At 48.1% G+C, this 17,477-nt stretch overlaps 6 protein-coding genes across 6 annotated transcripts; 2 read left to right on the top strand and 4 right to left on the bottom strand.

Moving 5' to 3' along the window:
- Window positions 1-247: 247 nt before the first annotated feature.
- N7478_001426 (uncharacterized protein) lies at window positions 248-816 on the bottom strand (the record flags this gene model as incomplete). Its single annotated transcript, XM_056917641.1, has 2 exons — window positions 248-690; window positions 747-816. 2 exons carry the CDS (start codon window positions 814-816, stop codon window positions 248-250), a joined length of 513 nt encoding a protein of 170 aa, XP_056785521.1.
- Window positions 817-7,677: 6,861 nt separating this feature from the next.
- On the top strand, window positions 7,678-8,297 carry N7478_001425 (uncharacterized protein; the record flags this gene model as incomplete). Its single annotated transcript, XM_056917640.1, has 2 exons — window positions 7,678-7,938; window positions 7,977-8,297. The coding sequence occupies 2 exons, from the start codon at window positions 7,678-7,680 to the stop codon at window positions 8,295-8,297; spliced, it is 582 nt and encodes a 193-aa protein (XP_056785520.1).
- A 54-nt stretch (window positions 8,298-8,351) lies between these two features.
- Window positions 8,352-9,179, bottom strand: N7478_001424 (uncharacterized protein; the record flags this gene model as incomplete). The annotated part of the gene is made up of 1 exon (XM_056917639.1): window positions 8,352-9,179. One exon carries the CDS (start codon window positions 9,177-9,179, stop codon window positions 8,352-8,354), a length of 828 nt encoding a protein of 275 aa, XP_056785519.1.
- A 534-nt stretch (window positions 9,180-9,713) lies between these two features.
- Window positions 9,714-10,131, bottom strand: N7478_001423 (uncharacterized protein; the record flags this gene model as incomplete). The annotated part of the gene is made up of 2 exons (XM_056917638.1): window positions 9,714-9,930; window positions 10,070-10,131. The coding sequence occupies 2 exons, from the start codon at window positions 10,129-10,131 to the stop codon at window positions 9,714-9,716; spliced, it is 279 nt and encodes a 92-aa protein (XP_056785518.1).
- Window positions 10,132-12,625: 2,494 nt separating this feature from the next.
- Window positions 12,626-13,210, top strand: N7478_001422 (uncharacterized protein; the record flags this gene model as incomplete). The annotated part of the gene is made up of 2 exons (XM_056917637.1): window positions 12,626-12,696; window positions 12,751-13,210. The coding sequence occupies 2 exons, from the start codon at window positions 12,626-12,628 to the stop codon at window positions 13,208-13,210; spliced, it is 531 nt and encodes a 176-aa protein (XP_056785517.1).
- Window positions 13,211-14,418: 1,208 nt separating this feature from the next.
- N7478_001421 (uncharacterized protein) lies at window positions 14,419-16,302 on the bottom strand (the record flags this gene model as incomplete). The annotated part of the gene is made up of 5 exons (XM_056917636.1): window positions 14,419-14,667; window positions 14,720-15,052; window positions 15,109-15,870; window positions 15,929-16,014; window positions 16,086-16,302. The coding sequence occupies 5 exons, from the start codon at window positions 16,300-16,302 to the stop codon at window positions 14,419-14,421; spliced, it is 1,647 nt and encodes a 548-aa protein (XP_056785516.1).
- Window positions 16,303-17,477: the final 1,175 nt, after the last annotated feature.

The raw sequence follows: 17,477 nt of genomic DNA, 5'->3' as shown, positions 1-17,477 counted from the left end.
TGCCAGCCTACTCATCTTATATCTTAAGTACAGGGTACCTTCAGTATCGGCCTTCCTCATGCCAAGCAAAATACCGGTAGACACGTATATCCAAAAATCAAAACGATTCATTAATCAAATCACAGTGAAGAGATCTACAAAAGCGCGAAGCATTTTAATCCTCGGCAGTATAATGAAGCTTGAGTAAGATACATACAAAATCCCGAAACGATCTTCAATGTAGCCCGGTTATAGACGAGAGAATACCTCAACAATCTTTGGTAAAATAATGAGATAACGTTCCTAGTGGTGCTTTAAACTTCCGAGGGATTCCATTCACAGAAAGTTCAAGCACCCAATTTCGGGTGGTGTCATGATCATCGAAAGATGGAGCGATGCTTTCCAGAATGGCCGGGATAGGGTCGTTGGAAATGTCCGGTAAAAGCACTGAAACTTTATTACCAAGGCTCTTAACAATCTTGGTGAGACCTTCAGGCTCCTTTACGATGAACCTCTCGCCGCGGGTGCGAAGGATAACACGGTATAATGCAAAAGAGGCTTCTGGCTCATCATACGAACGCAAGGAAAGAGTGAGAAAAATTTCACTGGGCGCCAAGAAGGATGTCTTGGAAAATAGCCTGGAACATTCTTCTTTCAGAAGCGTGTGAGTCGGCGTGAGGTAGATTGCCGCCTTATCACTTAGTATAAACACTATCGAGAGCAGTGAGTAGGTTGTCCATTTGGTCCGGAACCTTGGAGTCTCTTACGCTGTGGGAACATGTCCAATTCTGATTGAAGCTCAGCCAAGCTTGGCTCGTGGTAACCCTGAGTTGCCATTATGAACAGATACTTGTTCAGATGGCTTATTCAACAGCTCCTCAAGGGGATCTTCCGAGCTTTATAGCCAACGCCTTACAGCACTCTTATCTCTCAGTCACGCATGTAAGCACTGTGCTGGTCATGTTCAACTGATACAGGTCACATAATCCATCACTCAACTCAGTGAATGAAGACATAGCTCCTTGAGTGCTTCTGTGAGCCGACTTATTCCGGGTTCATGCACCGGGAATTATTAATCTAGTACTTCAATTGGAGTATTCATTCTGCTATAAAGCTCGATGCACAAATTACTTGACAAGGAAGGATGAATTGAGAAGTATGGGCACCATTGTATCTTCCACTATAGTAGATCAGGATTCGGCTTCTCAGCCCCTTGTCGTCCATGGCTTGCAATAGATCAAGGGACTCCATGATAGCTCTTATATCTACTAAAGCAAATTCAATAACTCGCCGACCTCCTTCACTACAGTAAATTTGTCAACAAGATAGATACATTCCAAACATATCATATATCGACCATTATTCCATCCAGTTCCCGGGATTGAATTCACTTTAACGGGAGACTGAAGATCGCAATCAGCCTCAGATCCGCTAAAGAACCTCTCTGCAGATACTTCCCGGCCGATCAGGATAGCCACTTGAATAAATTTTCCAAGATCATGGGCCAAAAATTTTGGATTGCTGATTTGCTCTCCGAGTGTTTTTGGTATGGCTTTCACGGGACAGATACCCTGTATGGCGTCAATCATTCTCAGGGCATTCTGAATTTGACTGAGCGTGATGACGAGATCCTTGTACCCAAATTCCTCCTCCCATACTTCGATGAGATCTCCTGGAACTGTGATTTTGTGACGTCCTAATAAAATGACGCCTTTTTCTCCTAATGGGTATAATGGATATCAGAGCCTGTTTCTTCCAAAAAGAAATGATACTGACCAGGAACACTCATTTTGCTAATTGAAGACCTTCGTATTCTCACGTGGGGTAAAGGATATGATCAATATTTTATATCGATAACAGTAGGCTATGTTTCAAAGGAGACTCCTCGACCTACTTATATATGTTGTGATATACGTCTGGTGCAGATCAGGAACCAAGCCGTCCCATCGGAATTAATGCCGAAGTATCTATACGAAGAATCAAGTTGATTTCCAATCAACTTGTTCGTCTCGTTGTATATATAGCTTCATATTCCCCTTTGAATGATAGTAACAATCAATCTTCCTTTGAACTACAACAGGTTATGAGCCCGGGAGCAATCTCTCGGGTGCCGTCTCTACTCATCTGAGAAACATCTTATCTATCCATCTTGATTATATATCTACCCCGCTTTCAACTCATCAACTTATCATCATGTCGGCTCTGGTCCATGACTCTCCAGACCGAGCCGTTACGGCCATCGAGCCTCTGACAGGAAGCGACAACTTCGCTACCTGGAAACGTCTCATGACCTCCTACCTCAAAGCGAGACAGGTCTGGGACGTGGTGTCGGGCGACCTCCAGCGTCCTGACTGCCTGTTCAAGTACGCCAAACCTATTACGGCGGACATCCACCCCTTGGTGGAGCCCCACCTCAGCGGGGCGGTGAGGCAGCGCGCCATCGACGCGCGCCTCGAAGTGGAGGTCCAGGCGTTCGAGCGCCACCGTGAATGGTCGCGCCGCGAAGCCGAGGCCTACCATACTATCTTCCGATATTTATCCCCTCACATCAGCATTCACGTCGCGGGGCTCGAGACGTCTCGTGACCTCTGGAATGAACTTGAAGAACGGTATCGGCGGATGGAACTCGCCACGTTCTGCGAGCTGTTTGCCCAGTTGCGTGAAACCACTGGTGAGCGCTGCGGCAGTGCGCGCGAGTTTGTCGATCGGGTACGAATGCTAGTACACCGGTTGAATGCTATTGTCCCGGGATCCATCGGCGACCGGACGCATATCGCGATCCTGTTGACGCAGATTGGACCGGAATACATCTTAATCGTGGATGCGATCCAAAATGACAAGGATCCCGTCAATCCGACCACGATCGGAAACCGTCTGGCAAATGCTGAACAGACGGTGCAGCGAAAAGACGCAGCAATGCTCCCGCACGGAGCGCCTGGCGGACTGAGTAGCCCCTCAATCAATACAGTGCAGAAGAACACCAAGAAGTGCAACTACTGCAAGAAGCGCGGACATGTAGTCGCGCAATGCTGGAAGAAACAGCGAGAAGAACAGTCGTCCAGGGACGTTGCCCTGAAGGCTGAACGGAGTGTTTCCGGCTCACCAAGAAGCAATTTGCAAAGAATACCATCAGGCCAGACGGAAGAACGGCATGGCCCGCCGACTTCCAAGAGACCGCGGATCAATGTTGTGAGGGCGAGGGTGACGACTCTCTATACCCACGCACCGTCACCCCGGTGGATCCTGGACTCGGCTGCCACCAGCCACATCTGCTAGGACCGGAGCTGCTTTAGCAGTCTGCGGCCCCACCGCGAGATGTTGGACACGGCGGGCGATCCAGTGGAAGCCGAAGGGATTGGGACGGTGAAGCTCACGCTCTGGGGGAAGTTCAACCAACCCCTGGTGTTGAAAAACGTGTACTTCGCGCCACGCGTCGGGATGAACCTGATCAGCGTGCCGAAGTTGCTACGAGACCGCTACTCGGTGGTGGCGCACCCACAGAACGTCTTTGTGCAACGCCGAGGACGGACGGTGGGGACCGCCTACCATGCGGAGGAGGATCTGCTGATCCTGCGGTGCCATGTGAGCAAGAGATCCCGAGAGCGAGTCCAACTGGCGAGGGCGCCGACGACCCATGACCATGCAGATTCCCTGGAACCGCAGGCGGTGGCCATGGACGTCGACGACCCTGAGGAGTCAAGTGGCGTAGGATGCGCATCGCCAACCTCTGAACTCGGTGGTGAAGCACGGATACTCGAAGCAGATGCGAGCACAGGAGTGGACCAGGCCTCCGAAGCGTTGTGGCACGCTCGAATGGGACATCTGAACCGGGGCGACTTGAGGGTGGTCCTCCGGCAGACCGGCACTCCGTACCGACCGCTGACGCAGGCGCAACTGCAGGCAACGCCGCAGTGCCCGGCGTGTATGTCGGGTAAGCAGCATCAGAAGAGGAACTCCCGCGCAAGACGGCCACGTCTGCATTCAACGAGAATTTTCGAATTGATTCATTCGGACATCATGGGGATGCCGATCGCCAAGGACGGCTGCAGGTACGTGATCACCTTTACTGACGATTATTCTCGGGGCTCATGGGCCTATGCCATGAGATGGAAGCATGAAGCGCTCCAAAAGTTCCGACAGTTTGAGGCCTGGGTGCACCGACAGTTCGGCGCCCGGATCCAACGCTTCCTGACCGACAATGGAAGAGAGTATCTGCCGGTCGGAACACACCTCGAACGCCAGGGAGTTGAGTTCGACACCTCGCCGCCATACTGCAAGGGGCAGAATGGGCTGGCGGAACGCACAAATCGCACCATCCGGGAGCGGATGAACACGCTCCTGTCCGATGCGAACCTTCCTCCTTCCTGGTGGACCGAGCTTTTGGATACGGTGGTCTATCTGAAGCTGCGCGCGCCAGCGTCGATCTTACAGAAGAAGACTCCGTTTGAAGTGATTTACGGGAAGCCACCCTTGCTCTTGCATCTGCGACGGATCGGCTCCCGTGCCCGGGTTTTGATCCCAAAGGAACATCGAGCAAAACTCGGGCCGCGATCATCCGAGTGCCGATTACTGGGTTACTGTGAGCCGAACCAGTACAAGCTCTATGAAATACATTCTGGAAAGACAGTCTTCTCCCGCGATGTCGAGTTCGATGAGCGGACCCCTGTGGCGCCACTCATCGAGGGGGAAACAGGCAACGACCTCCCGGACAACGCTCCTCCATCGACTGTCTCTCCATCAATTCCACGCTTAGCCAGTGGGCTGCCAACGCCCCCTGCATCGCCATTATCTCTGTCGAATGGGCAAGAGAAAATGCCCGAGGAGATCCCTCCAGTGGTCAATCCAATCGAACAGGGACTTGACGTGACCTCGGATCTTGGGTACTCAATCTACGGTCGCCGACGAAGACCGTCACGGCGTCTCCTGGAGTCACTCGGCAAAGTGTACTCGACAGGCGCATTGAAAGCCATTTCGGACAGACAAGTCGATCCGGTCACTTTTGGCGAAGCTGTGTCAGGCGCAGACCAGCTGGACTGGTGGGCCGCTATCCAGAAAGAGTACGCGTCCCTTCTCGAACACGGAACTTGGGAAAAGATCCGGCGACAAGACGTTCCGGCCAGTGCTCATGTGATTGGCTGCAAATGGGTCTTCAAGACCAAAGCGAACGGGATGCGTAAAGCGCGGTTGGTCATCAAAGGCTACCGGCAGAAACAGGGCGTCGACTTCCATGAAACATTTGCGGCTGTTTCCAGAATGGACTCAGTCCGATGCATTGTCGCGAGCGCCGTGCTACGCGGATGGAAACTCCACCAATTCGATGCAGTCACCGCCTTTCTTCATGGAGATATCGACTCGTCTATCTACATGGAGTTGCCTGAAGGCTTCGAAGAGCCAGGGCACGTGTGTCGACTGCGCCGCTCACTATATGGTCTGAAGCAGGCTCCGCGGATTTGGTACCAATGCGTCCACCGCGTCCTGGCTTCTCATGGATTCACCATGGCTCAGTCGGACAACTGCGTGTTCTACAAGCCAGGTTGCGTCGTCTGTGTCTACGTCGACGACTTTCTTGTTGCGGCAGCAAACAAACACGAAATCCACCAAGTGCAGCAAGCATTGCAAGCGGAGTTCCAGCTCAATGATCTGGGCATCCCACAATCATTTCTCGGGATCCAGTTTGACCACCAGGTTGACGGATCTGTATCCATTCACCAACACCAGTACATCCAGAAGGTGCTGTCGGATTTTGGTATGGAGAACTGTCAGCCGAAGTCTACGCCGATGAACCCTAAGCAAAGCCTGAATTCTCGCGCAGAGGAGGAACCTCCGGATGAAGAAGCAAAAGTTCGCTACGCGACTGCTATCGGCTCGCTCATGTATTTGATGGTTGGCACGCGACCAGACATCGCGTTTGCGCTAGGAATGTTGAGTCGCTTCACATCCCGACCGCAATCTCATCATCAAGTCGCCCTTCAGCGGCTGCTACGCTACATCACAGCCATACAATCATACCGGATCACCTACCGCAGCGGGCAATTGATTGGATACACAGATGCCGATTTTGGTGGCTCTGTCGTCACTGACGGTGCCTACTCAACATCTGGCTATGTCTTCCAACTTTCAGGCGCGCCAGTTTCCTGGTCTTCTAAGAGACAGGGGGAAGTGGCCACATCTATAACCCACGCCGAGTATATCGGACAGTACAATGCTATTCTGCATTTACAGTGGCTTCGCACCTTTCTGGCTGAAACTCACCTGTACCGCTCTCCAGTCACCAACATCATGGCTGACAATCAGTCTGCCATTGCTCTCTCTCGCAATCCTGAGTTCCACAAACGAACGAAGCACTTCAATGTAAAGTTTCACTACCAGCGTGCCGTGCTGGACACTGGCGAGATTGGGCTTCAGTATGTTCCGACCGAGGAACAGGCCGCGGATGGTCTCACCAAGCCCTTGGGACCTACAGCCTTTGTCAAGTTCTGTAGTCTCTTAGGAATCGACGCCTCGGAGATTCCAAGGCAACATGCATGACAGCACAGGCGCTCTTTCCACTTTATTTTCCCACGAAGGTTTTGAGTGGTTTTACCGAGGCCTGAATGCTCTGCACAACTCCAGTATCGCCCTGCCAACAAGACGATTCTGAGGGGGAATGTTGTGATATACGTCTGGTGCAGATCAGGAACCAAGCCGTCCCATCGGAATTAATGCCGAAGTATCTATACGAAGAATCAAGTTGATTTCCAATCAACTTGTTCGTCTCGTTGTATATATAGCTTCATATTCCCCTTTGAATGATAGTAACAATCAATCTTCCTTTGAACTACAACAATATAGTCATTTTCTCAGGGAACAGATCTGTTGTCTTCAATTAAAAACGCTGCGCGCATTTTCGTTGTTATGTCAGGAATGAGACTCGATGAAAAGGTAACCCCAAAGCCCAATGGTAATCTCCCCCTTCCCATCTGATGTCGATGGTGTCACAAGGTGATTTTTCTGTCTTAGTTCACTGAAATCCATTCAAATATTCTTAAGCCCATCAAAATCATATCCCTTCTTGTTTTCGGATAAGGAAAGTATCACGCGCCTACCCTAAAAAGATGCTTCCAACTAGTACTCGGTCTCGACAATGTTTGAATACCTGCAGGAGAAGCATCAGTTATACAAAAAGGAAATTAAAAATTCCGAATCTTTAATCTAAAGCTTTCCTCTGCATTTTAAATGTACCCAAGATAGGGGATTGACCTAATATTGTAGGATCTAGTCCTTGAATGGGGGAGATCATGCTAGTTTTGGTTGTTTTATGGGCGCCAAATAACTTTGGCCTAGATGGAAATATTAGGCTCGAGTAGTATTATTGAAATGACCTGATAATTGTCCGGGCAATTATGTGAACACCAGACAGAAGTATTGCCCTTACCCAAATTACTAGCTCTATCAAATTCTAACTACATCCTAGACAGGTGACTCCAGTAGCTTTCATGAACAATTTCTTACGGGCCTGGCAGCAAACTTTATATCGCCACCTTGTCTATACATTGTATTGCCAATCAGATCATGTGACGTTGGGCAGCTTGGTTGCATCACGTGATTTCCTCTTTCCCCCTCGTCCGACTTGCCCCGCCAATGTGTCTATTGACCCCAATTTCACGTCGAATCTATTTCACTAAACTCGCGAGGTGCCATCTCGATCTTCATTCAACGATGGGGTCGGATGATTCAAACCATGAGATACAACGAGTAATAGAAACGCGATCCACCAATTACGAAACCGAAGAAAAGTCGAAAACGAGAGATATCCAGCAAGCAGTCAGTTCAGCTATTTCAGATGAAGCTGAGCGATCGGTTAGAGCATCAGGGCAAGATCTCACTTCTGAAAACCTCGATCCGACGGGGAAACATTATCCATTTCGCATCCTCCAACCAAATAAGCAAGTTGAGCGCGTGGTAGTTGATTGGTTCATGGTTAGTTCTCAGATTTGAATTATTATACGGTATCTAAGTGTCGCCAGATTCGATCAAATATCGAAAGAGTAGCGGCAAAATTCGAACGAAATATAGCTCCAGATCCGAGATCCCATCTATTACAGTGGTATCTGATATCGACAGCCAACATGCCACACCCGGGTACTATGAGTCAGGGAATGTCTCCGGATAACCGAACCAATATTATAGTGTGGATTGCATTGGGGACACTCGGGGCGGATAACGGATTATTGCACGAAATGAAGAGTGGCCAGGATATGAGTTTAGATGGCCATGAGAAGATCACCTTCTCTGGTAAATCCGGCGGGCTGGCAGTGTTATTATTATTGAGCATGTGATGAAACAAGCGTAACTTGTTGGAATAAGTTGTTCGCTCTTGTAATTCTAAGTGTCTAGTGTAGAACAGAATTTTCCCCAAAGCTCAAGCCGTTTGCCGAACGGAATAAATCCCACTCCAGCGAAGCAAGTGGTTCGAGTGAATCACATGGCGGGAAAGGATTCGACATCGAACTGACGAGATTGTTTTCCGTGCAATTTTGAAGTGTATTTTCAGGAAGACCGGCACCCCAATCTAGTTGTATATCGTAGGACGCAAGTTCCCAAGAGGCCAGTGGCCATGCAAGCTCGTAAGTGGAGTCTTCCTGTTGGGGAGTCATTTGTGTGAATTCCGCTGGTTCCTCGCGCGGGCCAGTCTGTTCAAGTGATCCAAGTAGTGCTTCGGGTCGAAGAGCTCTTTGGGTAGGGCCGAACAGCATATCTGGAGATCTAACACTTGGTGGAAATTCAGAATTGTTTTCAGGGTTTGCTGATATTGAATGATCTGTCGCTTTTGGCGAAGGCACTTGGGTTGTCTCGGGCTCAGGTAAGCTCTGGTAAATCGGCCAAGCCTGTGGACCTCTCTCAACACTCGAGAAGAATCCGGCTGGTTGCGTATCGTCCAACGCGACTTCGCTACGTGTAGAGCGGGTAGATGTTACAGAAGGCAGACTGTCGCTCTCGGGAGGCCTAAGAGTGACTTCTAGCTCTTGACTAGGTTGAGTTGCTTGAGTCACTGGTCTCGTAGGTCCATTCTCAATATTGAGGTTTGTGTTGTTGTCGGGCACATTGTGAGCTGTATGTGAACTCAAGACCCCGCTGTAGCTAGCAATGATACGGTCAAACGCGTTCTTTAGGTGCGACCGTATCCGATATTGAGGTAGCGTTTTCATAAAAGCATTCATTGCTTGGATCTCTTCAAGTGTCCACGAGTGTCTTTCAAATCTGGAGGAATGCACATATAAGCGTTGTATCGGCTTTTCGCACAGTACTTGCAGAACTTACCCCTTCATGTTAATGTTATGGAAAGATAATAGCATTCCCACGGGTAATAGCTGTTTCCATTTCCAGCCAGCTCGGGAGTAATCTTTGATTCTAGTCTTGATCTTTTCCTGCTCGACCGGGCTAGCTTTAGGCCAAAGTCGCCTGGTTAAAGTTTCTAATGCCCCGGGAAGAAGGATTCTGTCTCGTTTTGCGATTTTCCTCTCTTTCTGAGGTTGACTTCGAGATTTTCTGCATTCACGAAGCTTTTTCTGGAACTGCTGTACTTCATCTGAGAGTGTGATCATCAGAATTCTTCTCCGTAAAGGGTCAATCTCATGTATCCTTTCTAAATCATTATAACAGCTTCTCAGGACATTTTTGTCCGGTAGGCCACCATGCCAAAATAGTCCGGGATCTGAAACCCAGAGTGTAGAGCATGCCAGTAGTGTATTTATCTATGGCTCCGGGAGCTCCCAATCTTTGGTGATGCGCGCAAGAGCATCAACTTCCTTGGGTATCAGCGTTTTGCCTTCGCTTGACTGGAAGTTTCGAAACCAATCCTTGCGTTTACCCAAAGCCGACTCGATTTCCGATTGCTTTCTGGTTTGGCGCTTCAGCCCTCTCCCTAAAGCAGCGTGGAGAGCTACTATTTGGTCAGGCGATTGAATGATCCTCTCTAGAAACTGACATATTTCCTGCCCGGGATTTAGTATTTGGGTACAGTATCTGGTATCAAACTACTTACATTGTCCCCGGCCGCTTGTATGAGCTGACTTATGTTGCGAAGATTCACACGTATGTCCTGATTCACCTTTTGTCTGTCAGTGGTGAGGCATGAAGAATAATAGGATGACTTGCCTGGCGATTGATCATTTTGCAAATATGTGGAAGAGAAGTCGTCCCATTTCTCTCAGATTTACCCTTCCCCTCTTGTCAACGATTGAGCCTTTCCTATTTAGGGATAGCACATGACTCCAGGAACTAATGCAACAGGGATGTCATATAATTGCCCGGGCAATTAAATCACAACCGCTGCATTGACCCCTCCGCTAAGAATAGACTCCTGGATGTAGACCGCCGAGCTGCTTTTCTCAATTCTTTGGCACAGCTGACTTGTCCATAACCCAAATCGAATCGAGCCAATGGGAGGAATGATCATGACTTATTTGAGTTTAGATATGGTAAGATGTCGATTCCGAAGAAAGTTGTACGTACTAGTACGGAGATAGACCAATGGGATCCTTGAACAGTACTTGAGATGTGTTATTCTAAATACAGGATGATTTGCAAAATAAGGGGATTGACTGTGCTGATTCAGCAGTTGATGCCTAAGGAATGAAAATGATGTGGTGTTGAATAAAATGCATGGACGCTAGTAAAAATAGACCTCCACTTTCCTTAGGCATAAACTGCTGAATCAGCACACTCCATCCCCTTGCCCTGAAACGAAGGAACGTAGTGAAAGGGTATACTACCCTGCGCGACCTGCTCGTGAAACTTTGCTGTGCTCCCACTATCAAACTTGTTGCAGATCTCGACGCTGGTTCGTCCGCTTCCCTGCCAAGAATCGCTCTCATTGGTCTCCCATCTGCCTTCTTTGGCTTCGTGCTTCTCTTTTGTAACTTTGTCACTCCTCTTTGTCAGGGGATCCTGGTCTCTGACCGTTTTGCATAGCCTTCGACGTCCCTCTTCTGATATGGTTCCATACTTCTGTTGCTTGATTTATGTCCGTTACGTATCCCGCCGCTACGTGGGTGCGCCCACATCAATAGTTTCATATCTATGCTTTCTTTTCTGTGCTTGATCGTGCTCGATCTTTCTTGTCGCTCGATGCTCCTCCGCGTTTCGTTTCTACACCCTTCGGCCTTTCATTTATTCTGGGAGCCTAGGAAACGGTGCCCTGTGCTCTTTCACCGTTGTCTCCCCTACTAAGGTGTTCTCGTCGTGCCTTAACTGCTTTCTATTCACCTTGCACCAGACCATGTAATTTGTGTGGTGTCCTCATCCTCATTCAAGGCTTCGTGCGTTTTCTCCCGTATCTTGATACGTTCTTCTTGTCAGGGGGACCCTGGTCCTCTTGACTTTATATAGCTTTTTTGACGTCCCCATCTTCTGATATGATGCCTTGCTTCTTGTTGCTTTATCCATGTCCGCTACCTATCCCGCGCCTACGTGGCCGTGCCTACACTGATAGTTTTATATCTGCGCTTTCATTTCTGTGCTTTAGTATCCCCGATGCCCTGAAATCTTTCTCGCTGCTCGATACTCCGCGTTTGCCTCTATACCCGTCTGCCTTTCAATCATTTTGGTAGCCTCAGAAACGATGTCGTGTGCTCTTTAACATTGTCTCACCTAAATGTCTTCTCACCTTAGGCCAACTACTTTCTGTTCACACTGCGCCAAGTCATCCCGGTGACGAAGAAGACACTGATGTATATTTCATGCACTGTCCCGAAGCTGCTCAACCTACGGTGACAGTCCTTGGTCTTGTGCTTGAACGCGGGGGTCAACTAAACCATGTGCCAACTCTTCTTCACTGCCGTCTCCAAACTACTGTCTACAACAGTCCTGCTCGAACCTACCACACATTCCCAGTCACCGCGTACTTCAAAAATGGTCACCGATGGGTCCACTGAACCCCAATCCTATGTTTTCTTAACAGGTCGCATTTTCGGCCTCACAAAAGAACGTCGCCAATTAGCTATCGTCATTGACGATATACATTTCCTCCCAAGGCCAAGTCATCCTTTACCCGCCACCCTTCTTCGACTGTTAGACGAAAACGTATAGACCGTTGGTCTCAAAGGGCTGGCCCTCAAACCCCGACTAAATCGACGCCAAGTTCGCGGACTGAATCGCTCCCTACCCATCCACTACTACATTCACCTGAAGTAGTTGCTCTTGATAACGAGGACGAGGAATCCACACAAATTACATGGCCAGAAACCCCTGGCGAAAACGAACACTCGCCACCTGCTGCAACACCACCTCCAGAGAGGCGTTCTCGAAGACAACGGAAAACATCATACGCTGATTCACTCGCACAATTGAAATATGATGGCTGGCTATCAAATTCCTGGGTTTCCTTATTTCTAGGTTGAGCCGCTTCGGCTATTAGTCATACTGTCTTTCTTCTCATTGATCAACGCTCTTTTGCATTCTCAACTGTCAATTAAGCAAAAGAACGTCCATTTCCTTCACCTACTTCGTTCCGGCCCTCCGTTTTCATCGTTTCAGGGCCACAGCGTGCGCAGCGCGCGTCACCAGTATTTAGAATAACACATCTCAAGTACTGTTCAATGATCCCATTGGTCTATCTCCGTACTAGTGTGTACAGCTTTCTTCGGAATCGATACAATACAATTTCATGCTATCATCTGATGGTGCTAATCAGCAGCCTTGTATTATCTTCAACTTGCTATTGCAGCTAGCCCCCGTGTAGGGAGAGGTTATCTAGTATTTCGGCTCTGCTAATTTCTTACCTAGATAAAGAAACCACCCTCTGGCCCTAGAAACTCCTCGAGGTCCCCTCGAAGCGCGAGGGTGGTTACGCTACTCGATTGGTTCAACTGCGGCTGCGGCAGAATACGGCTTGAAAAGTCTTGCCCCTTTTCTCGGGCGCGATTTTACAGGCCAGGGCGGCGTCGCTGATTATTTCCGCCTGGTTACTGATATTCTTACAGTACATGCCATGACTTTCGAGAAAGAGTCTTCGTGGATGGTCGATACAGACCTTCATATGGTTGAATTACGTGGCAAAGGCTGCTTTAGTTGGAAGGACACTGGTAAGGTTTGTGAAGAAGAGTTCTTTTATCGTATTCAGTTGGCCCAGGAGGAATGTCACACAGCGCAGCAGGGACAATGGAAAGTGCAGGATTATCGAGTCTGGTCAGATACTGGAGCTGCATATTTGGCGCATATACATCAACTCGGGAAAATGTATAACCCTTAGATTGAGAGAAGAGCCAGATACCAGACCAGTGAGCGCTGCTGCGTTCATGTTCAGCTGGAAGTTACCTAAAGAGTTGGACTTCATCAGGTCTCAATCGTAATGAATTCGAAGCTTAAAATTCTGGCTCTTGGTACTCAGAAATTGCTCTGGATACTGTCTATTGTCGATAGCGCAGAGTGAAAATATGAAGAGCGGAAAAAGTGATCAATTCAACCATTTTAGCTTATGAATTTGGCGCTCAACACATTGCCGCATGTCTAACTCCAATTATGTCAAAAACAAAAAGCAGGAGAATTTATTTGCAGCTCCAGCTTTTCACATGGGGCTAACATAGTTTTCTGGCATCAATCAATTCCCCAGGTAACTCGTATCTGGTATTATAGTCCAGATCTTGCTTAAACTCATGACCACTTGTGATGTATCGTGAATTGTATGAGGTTCTAAGTCCTGTCATAGCCGCGAGAGCGAGTACGATATGCCGAAATTCCCGCAGTTGTCGCTAAGAAAATGCAGAATTATCTTGTAATCTTTCCTTCCTCCGCACTTAAAGGAAAAGTGCTGCTGCAAAAGCAAATATGGCTAGCAGAGCACCGAAGCCAGCACCGACGCCAATCGATAACGTAAATCCCAGTCGGAGATGGAGCCCGGCCAGGACTTTGAATCCTCCCTGTACTTGGAATGCAAGCAATTATTGCCCACTGAGATAGATAGTGGCTGAAAAATAGCATTAATGACCCATAAGCTCATTATCGGAAGCACTAAGATGAGTAGTTGGCCCGGGTCCCATTTGACAGGGGAAAAAACAAGATATGTCGAAAAATTGGAAGGGAGGAAAAAGTAAAGGAGGTGAGATGCTGCATAAAGCCTGAAGAGGAAGGAATATAAAATAATTGCGAAGCAAACAAAGGAGAGGAGAGCTGGGAGAACAATACACGACATTAGTAGATAAAATAGATGGGGTCCATTGGAGAAAGCGGAAAACCACAAGAGCATCATTATCCTATAACCAATCTAAGCAACGATAAATACTGTATAAGGGAGAGGTCAAAGATAAAAGGCTTTGTGATTTCCAAGGTCCTGAACAGCGTTATATACAATTCACACTCGTGCACAGGCCTGGTTTGTAACCCTTTCCAATCCGTTCCTTCTTGTTGTGGTCCTGGACAATGGTAACAATGAATCTATCCCACTGCCCCCTCCCCCAGTAACTACTTGTTGAGGACCTGAACGAGGTATTCAACTGCTTGTTGATCCGTTGGTTGCTTTCGGATCTCTCTCATCAAATTTAAGACTTCTATAAAGACTCCATGGCGGATCTTAGCAACAAATTGGCAGAGAGCGGCACGAGACACCAGAAGTTCAGTGGTGTTTGCTTTACATCTGCGGTCACTCTTTGCATCGTATATACACTGCGTCCCATTTGTCGTGCATTGAAGGTATGAAATCATACCTGAGCACTATAACGAATACATTAGCAACGCTTAGAGATTCCACCACATTGCTCCTTACTTTGGTCTTCTTTTGTCTGCAGCTCGTGCAGGCAATAGAGACATTCCGCCTCTTTTCTCTTGGCAGGTTATGGACGCGACATTGCGTGTCGGTCTCTTCTTTTGCAGGGAGCAGCCTGCGGGGAGTTCTTCTCGACATTGTCATGGTAAGATACAAGTAGGGGTTTTTGAAGAATTTGCAAGAGAGAAAGTTCAAGCAGAAGAGAGGGAAGGAAACGATCATTGAATTAAGGGGTAAGAGCAAGACTCTGCCAGCAATAGTAATTCCTTCAGGAGGTGCAACACGTGGGAGAGCAAGACCAACGGCAGTATGGAAACGATATGTTTCTTTCATCTATTCAACGGGGTCAGAATTTAGACTTCCTCAATGTAGCGGGTTATTTGGCGTACACAAGCTTGGAGGAAGGGCAGTCTCTGCGCTTCCGCATACTGAACTATTGGCGAGAGCTCCCCGCGTGCCTCAGCCCCATCGAGCTCGGTCTGCAGGCGAACCATATACTGAGGATGCCTAATCAACAAATAGAAGAGCGCTTGGATCGTGGCGCTCACAGTATCGCCGCCCGCACCAAGAGTTCCAACTGCTGTAGAAAAGATCTCAACTTCCTCCATGCGATCGGGATACTTCGCATGGGTATCCAGCCATTTCTGCATCATGTCATGTCGCTTGGCAGGATTTTGCTTCCGCGCATCGATAGCCGCAATACATGTGTCGAAAATGTGAGACGATGGCTGGATCCCCAGTCGGCTAAGAAGTGGGTTTCCTAGCGTTAAATTGTGGAGCCACGCGTAATGGCCCATGATCGCGACGTAGGGCGCGAGGAGCCTCTGATTTGCAATGGCGCTGCGAACATCCTGACCTTGTTCGAGGAAGCCGAATGATTTGGAGAAGATGACTTCACCGATGGCGTCAAAAGCAAAAAAGGTAAACCACCGGTCTAACTCAACTGGACGGCAGGACTGGCAAAACTCGTCCAAGCGGATCGTGAGGAGCTGGAGCACAGCGTCAAAATGGGGTTCATGCTGCACGATATTGGAAAGCGCATAGCCCGACGAAATGTTTCGCTGTTTCCTGATATGTTGCTGTGGGTCCAGCTCTGACATTTGGTTGACATAGCGATAGTCCGGTATACTCATGATAGAATACCATGGGCCCTAATACAGAAGAAATTAACGCAACATTAATTTTTTTTTGGGAAGAGCCCCACATTACCTTGGCGATTTGGGCATAAAGCAGTTTTCGGATGGCATCAGGATGAGAAACGCTAACTTCGTTTGATCCAATGCGAACAAAGTATCCTTTACATCCTCACGTGATCAGAAATTGTGCGGTCTCGGCGGAAGAGGGAGGTTTCAGCAGTCAAACATACCGTGTTTTTGATGCAGCTTGAGTGTCTCCACTTCGGTATGACCTTTCAGTATGTGCAAGACTTGCCAGAGGTTTGAAAACGATGCCAACATTGGACCAGGGATATCTCGGATCGAAGTGCAATATCGTCTCACTATCACATGGGTAAGAATGGTGCCAATCAAACCCAGCGCCCAGGTACCCCAGTCATGAAGGAGCCACATCCAGGCGGATCCCATTGAAAACGTCATTATTATATCTCGGTATGTAAGAGGGGCACAACGAGCCGAATACAAAGGTCTGACAGTTGCTGTGGGAAATAAGGGGAGCGTATATCGGGGTTCGCATGCGCCGTCTGTTCTGGACGGGGGCGGTCCCCGCCCGGCCTATACCTTGAAGAAACTTTGGGCTTGGCGCCCGAGCGCTACATCAGACGCCATAGTGCAAGAGGCAAAATCGGAGAACAAATCTGAGTTTCAGTCACTAGGAAGTCAAAGCACTGGCACCTGTCAAGAGAAAAGTTTGAAAAGAGAAGAGAAGAGAAGAAAGTTTGTTGATATGGACCTTACCACAATACATCTACCTACTTTGCTCAATAATTGATTCTCAATTGAAGTGTTGGGTTAGTGTTCAAAAACGCGCGATTTCTTACGAGTTCCCAAACCCCCAGGTGCCGAAGGTCGGCACTATACCTTCATCCTTGATTTCTGAAGTGTTTGGCTTTACTGGAAGCCTAGTCGACTTCCATTTCAATGAACGATCCAATCGCCCAATTACGAGCCATTCTCACGTAAGGTATCTCTTTTCTTCGGTGGAAATAGAAGTTGATACGAGTCATTAACGAGATAGCTCTTTGTGAATCGACTTGGCCACTCCAATTTCATATCTGCTGTTTTCAGGTAGTAGCGGAACCAAGTCCATGCATTGCGCTTTGCTGTGACAAATCGAGTAGACCTCATCAAGAGTGTGGCGAAACCAAAGGAGACAATTTACCACAAAGTCGGGAATCATTAATCAAATTTAAATATATTGAGGGCTACTGGGCCGCATCGCTTTTCTTTTCACCGCTCCAATTAGGTGGTCAGAATCGGACAATAGAGGAAATTTCGAGTCATAAAATCCTGAAATGGAGCGAGGAATGACAACTTAAATAGAAAGAGTTGCCACAAAAACCTCATACTGGAAATGGTTTTCTAGCCCAGATTCTTCTGGAATACTGATAGGCATGAACGCGAGGGTTTGTGAGTGCCTTGCGCATCTGAGCAACATACAGTAGCCAATTGGAAGCTACTAACAAAAAGCAAATCAAAAAACGTGCCACTAAACATCAATTTATTGATAAAAAACATATTTGGAGGTTTAGAGAGTGGCAAAGATGATGTGGTGATTGAGAGTACGATTGAATGCAAAGATA

Source organism: Penicillium angulare (genome assembly GCF_028827245.1).
Source record: "Penicillium angulare strain IBT 27051 chromosome Unknown utg000001l_segment0_segment0, whole genome shotgun sequence".
NCBI lineage: Eukaryota > Fungi > Ascomycota > Eurotiomycetes > Eurotiales > Aspergillaceae > Penicillium > Penicillium angulare.
The sequence above is the reverse complement of the archived record's forward strand: the minus strand, read 5'-3'. Positions and strand labels throughout refer to the sequence as shown.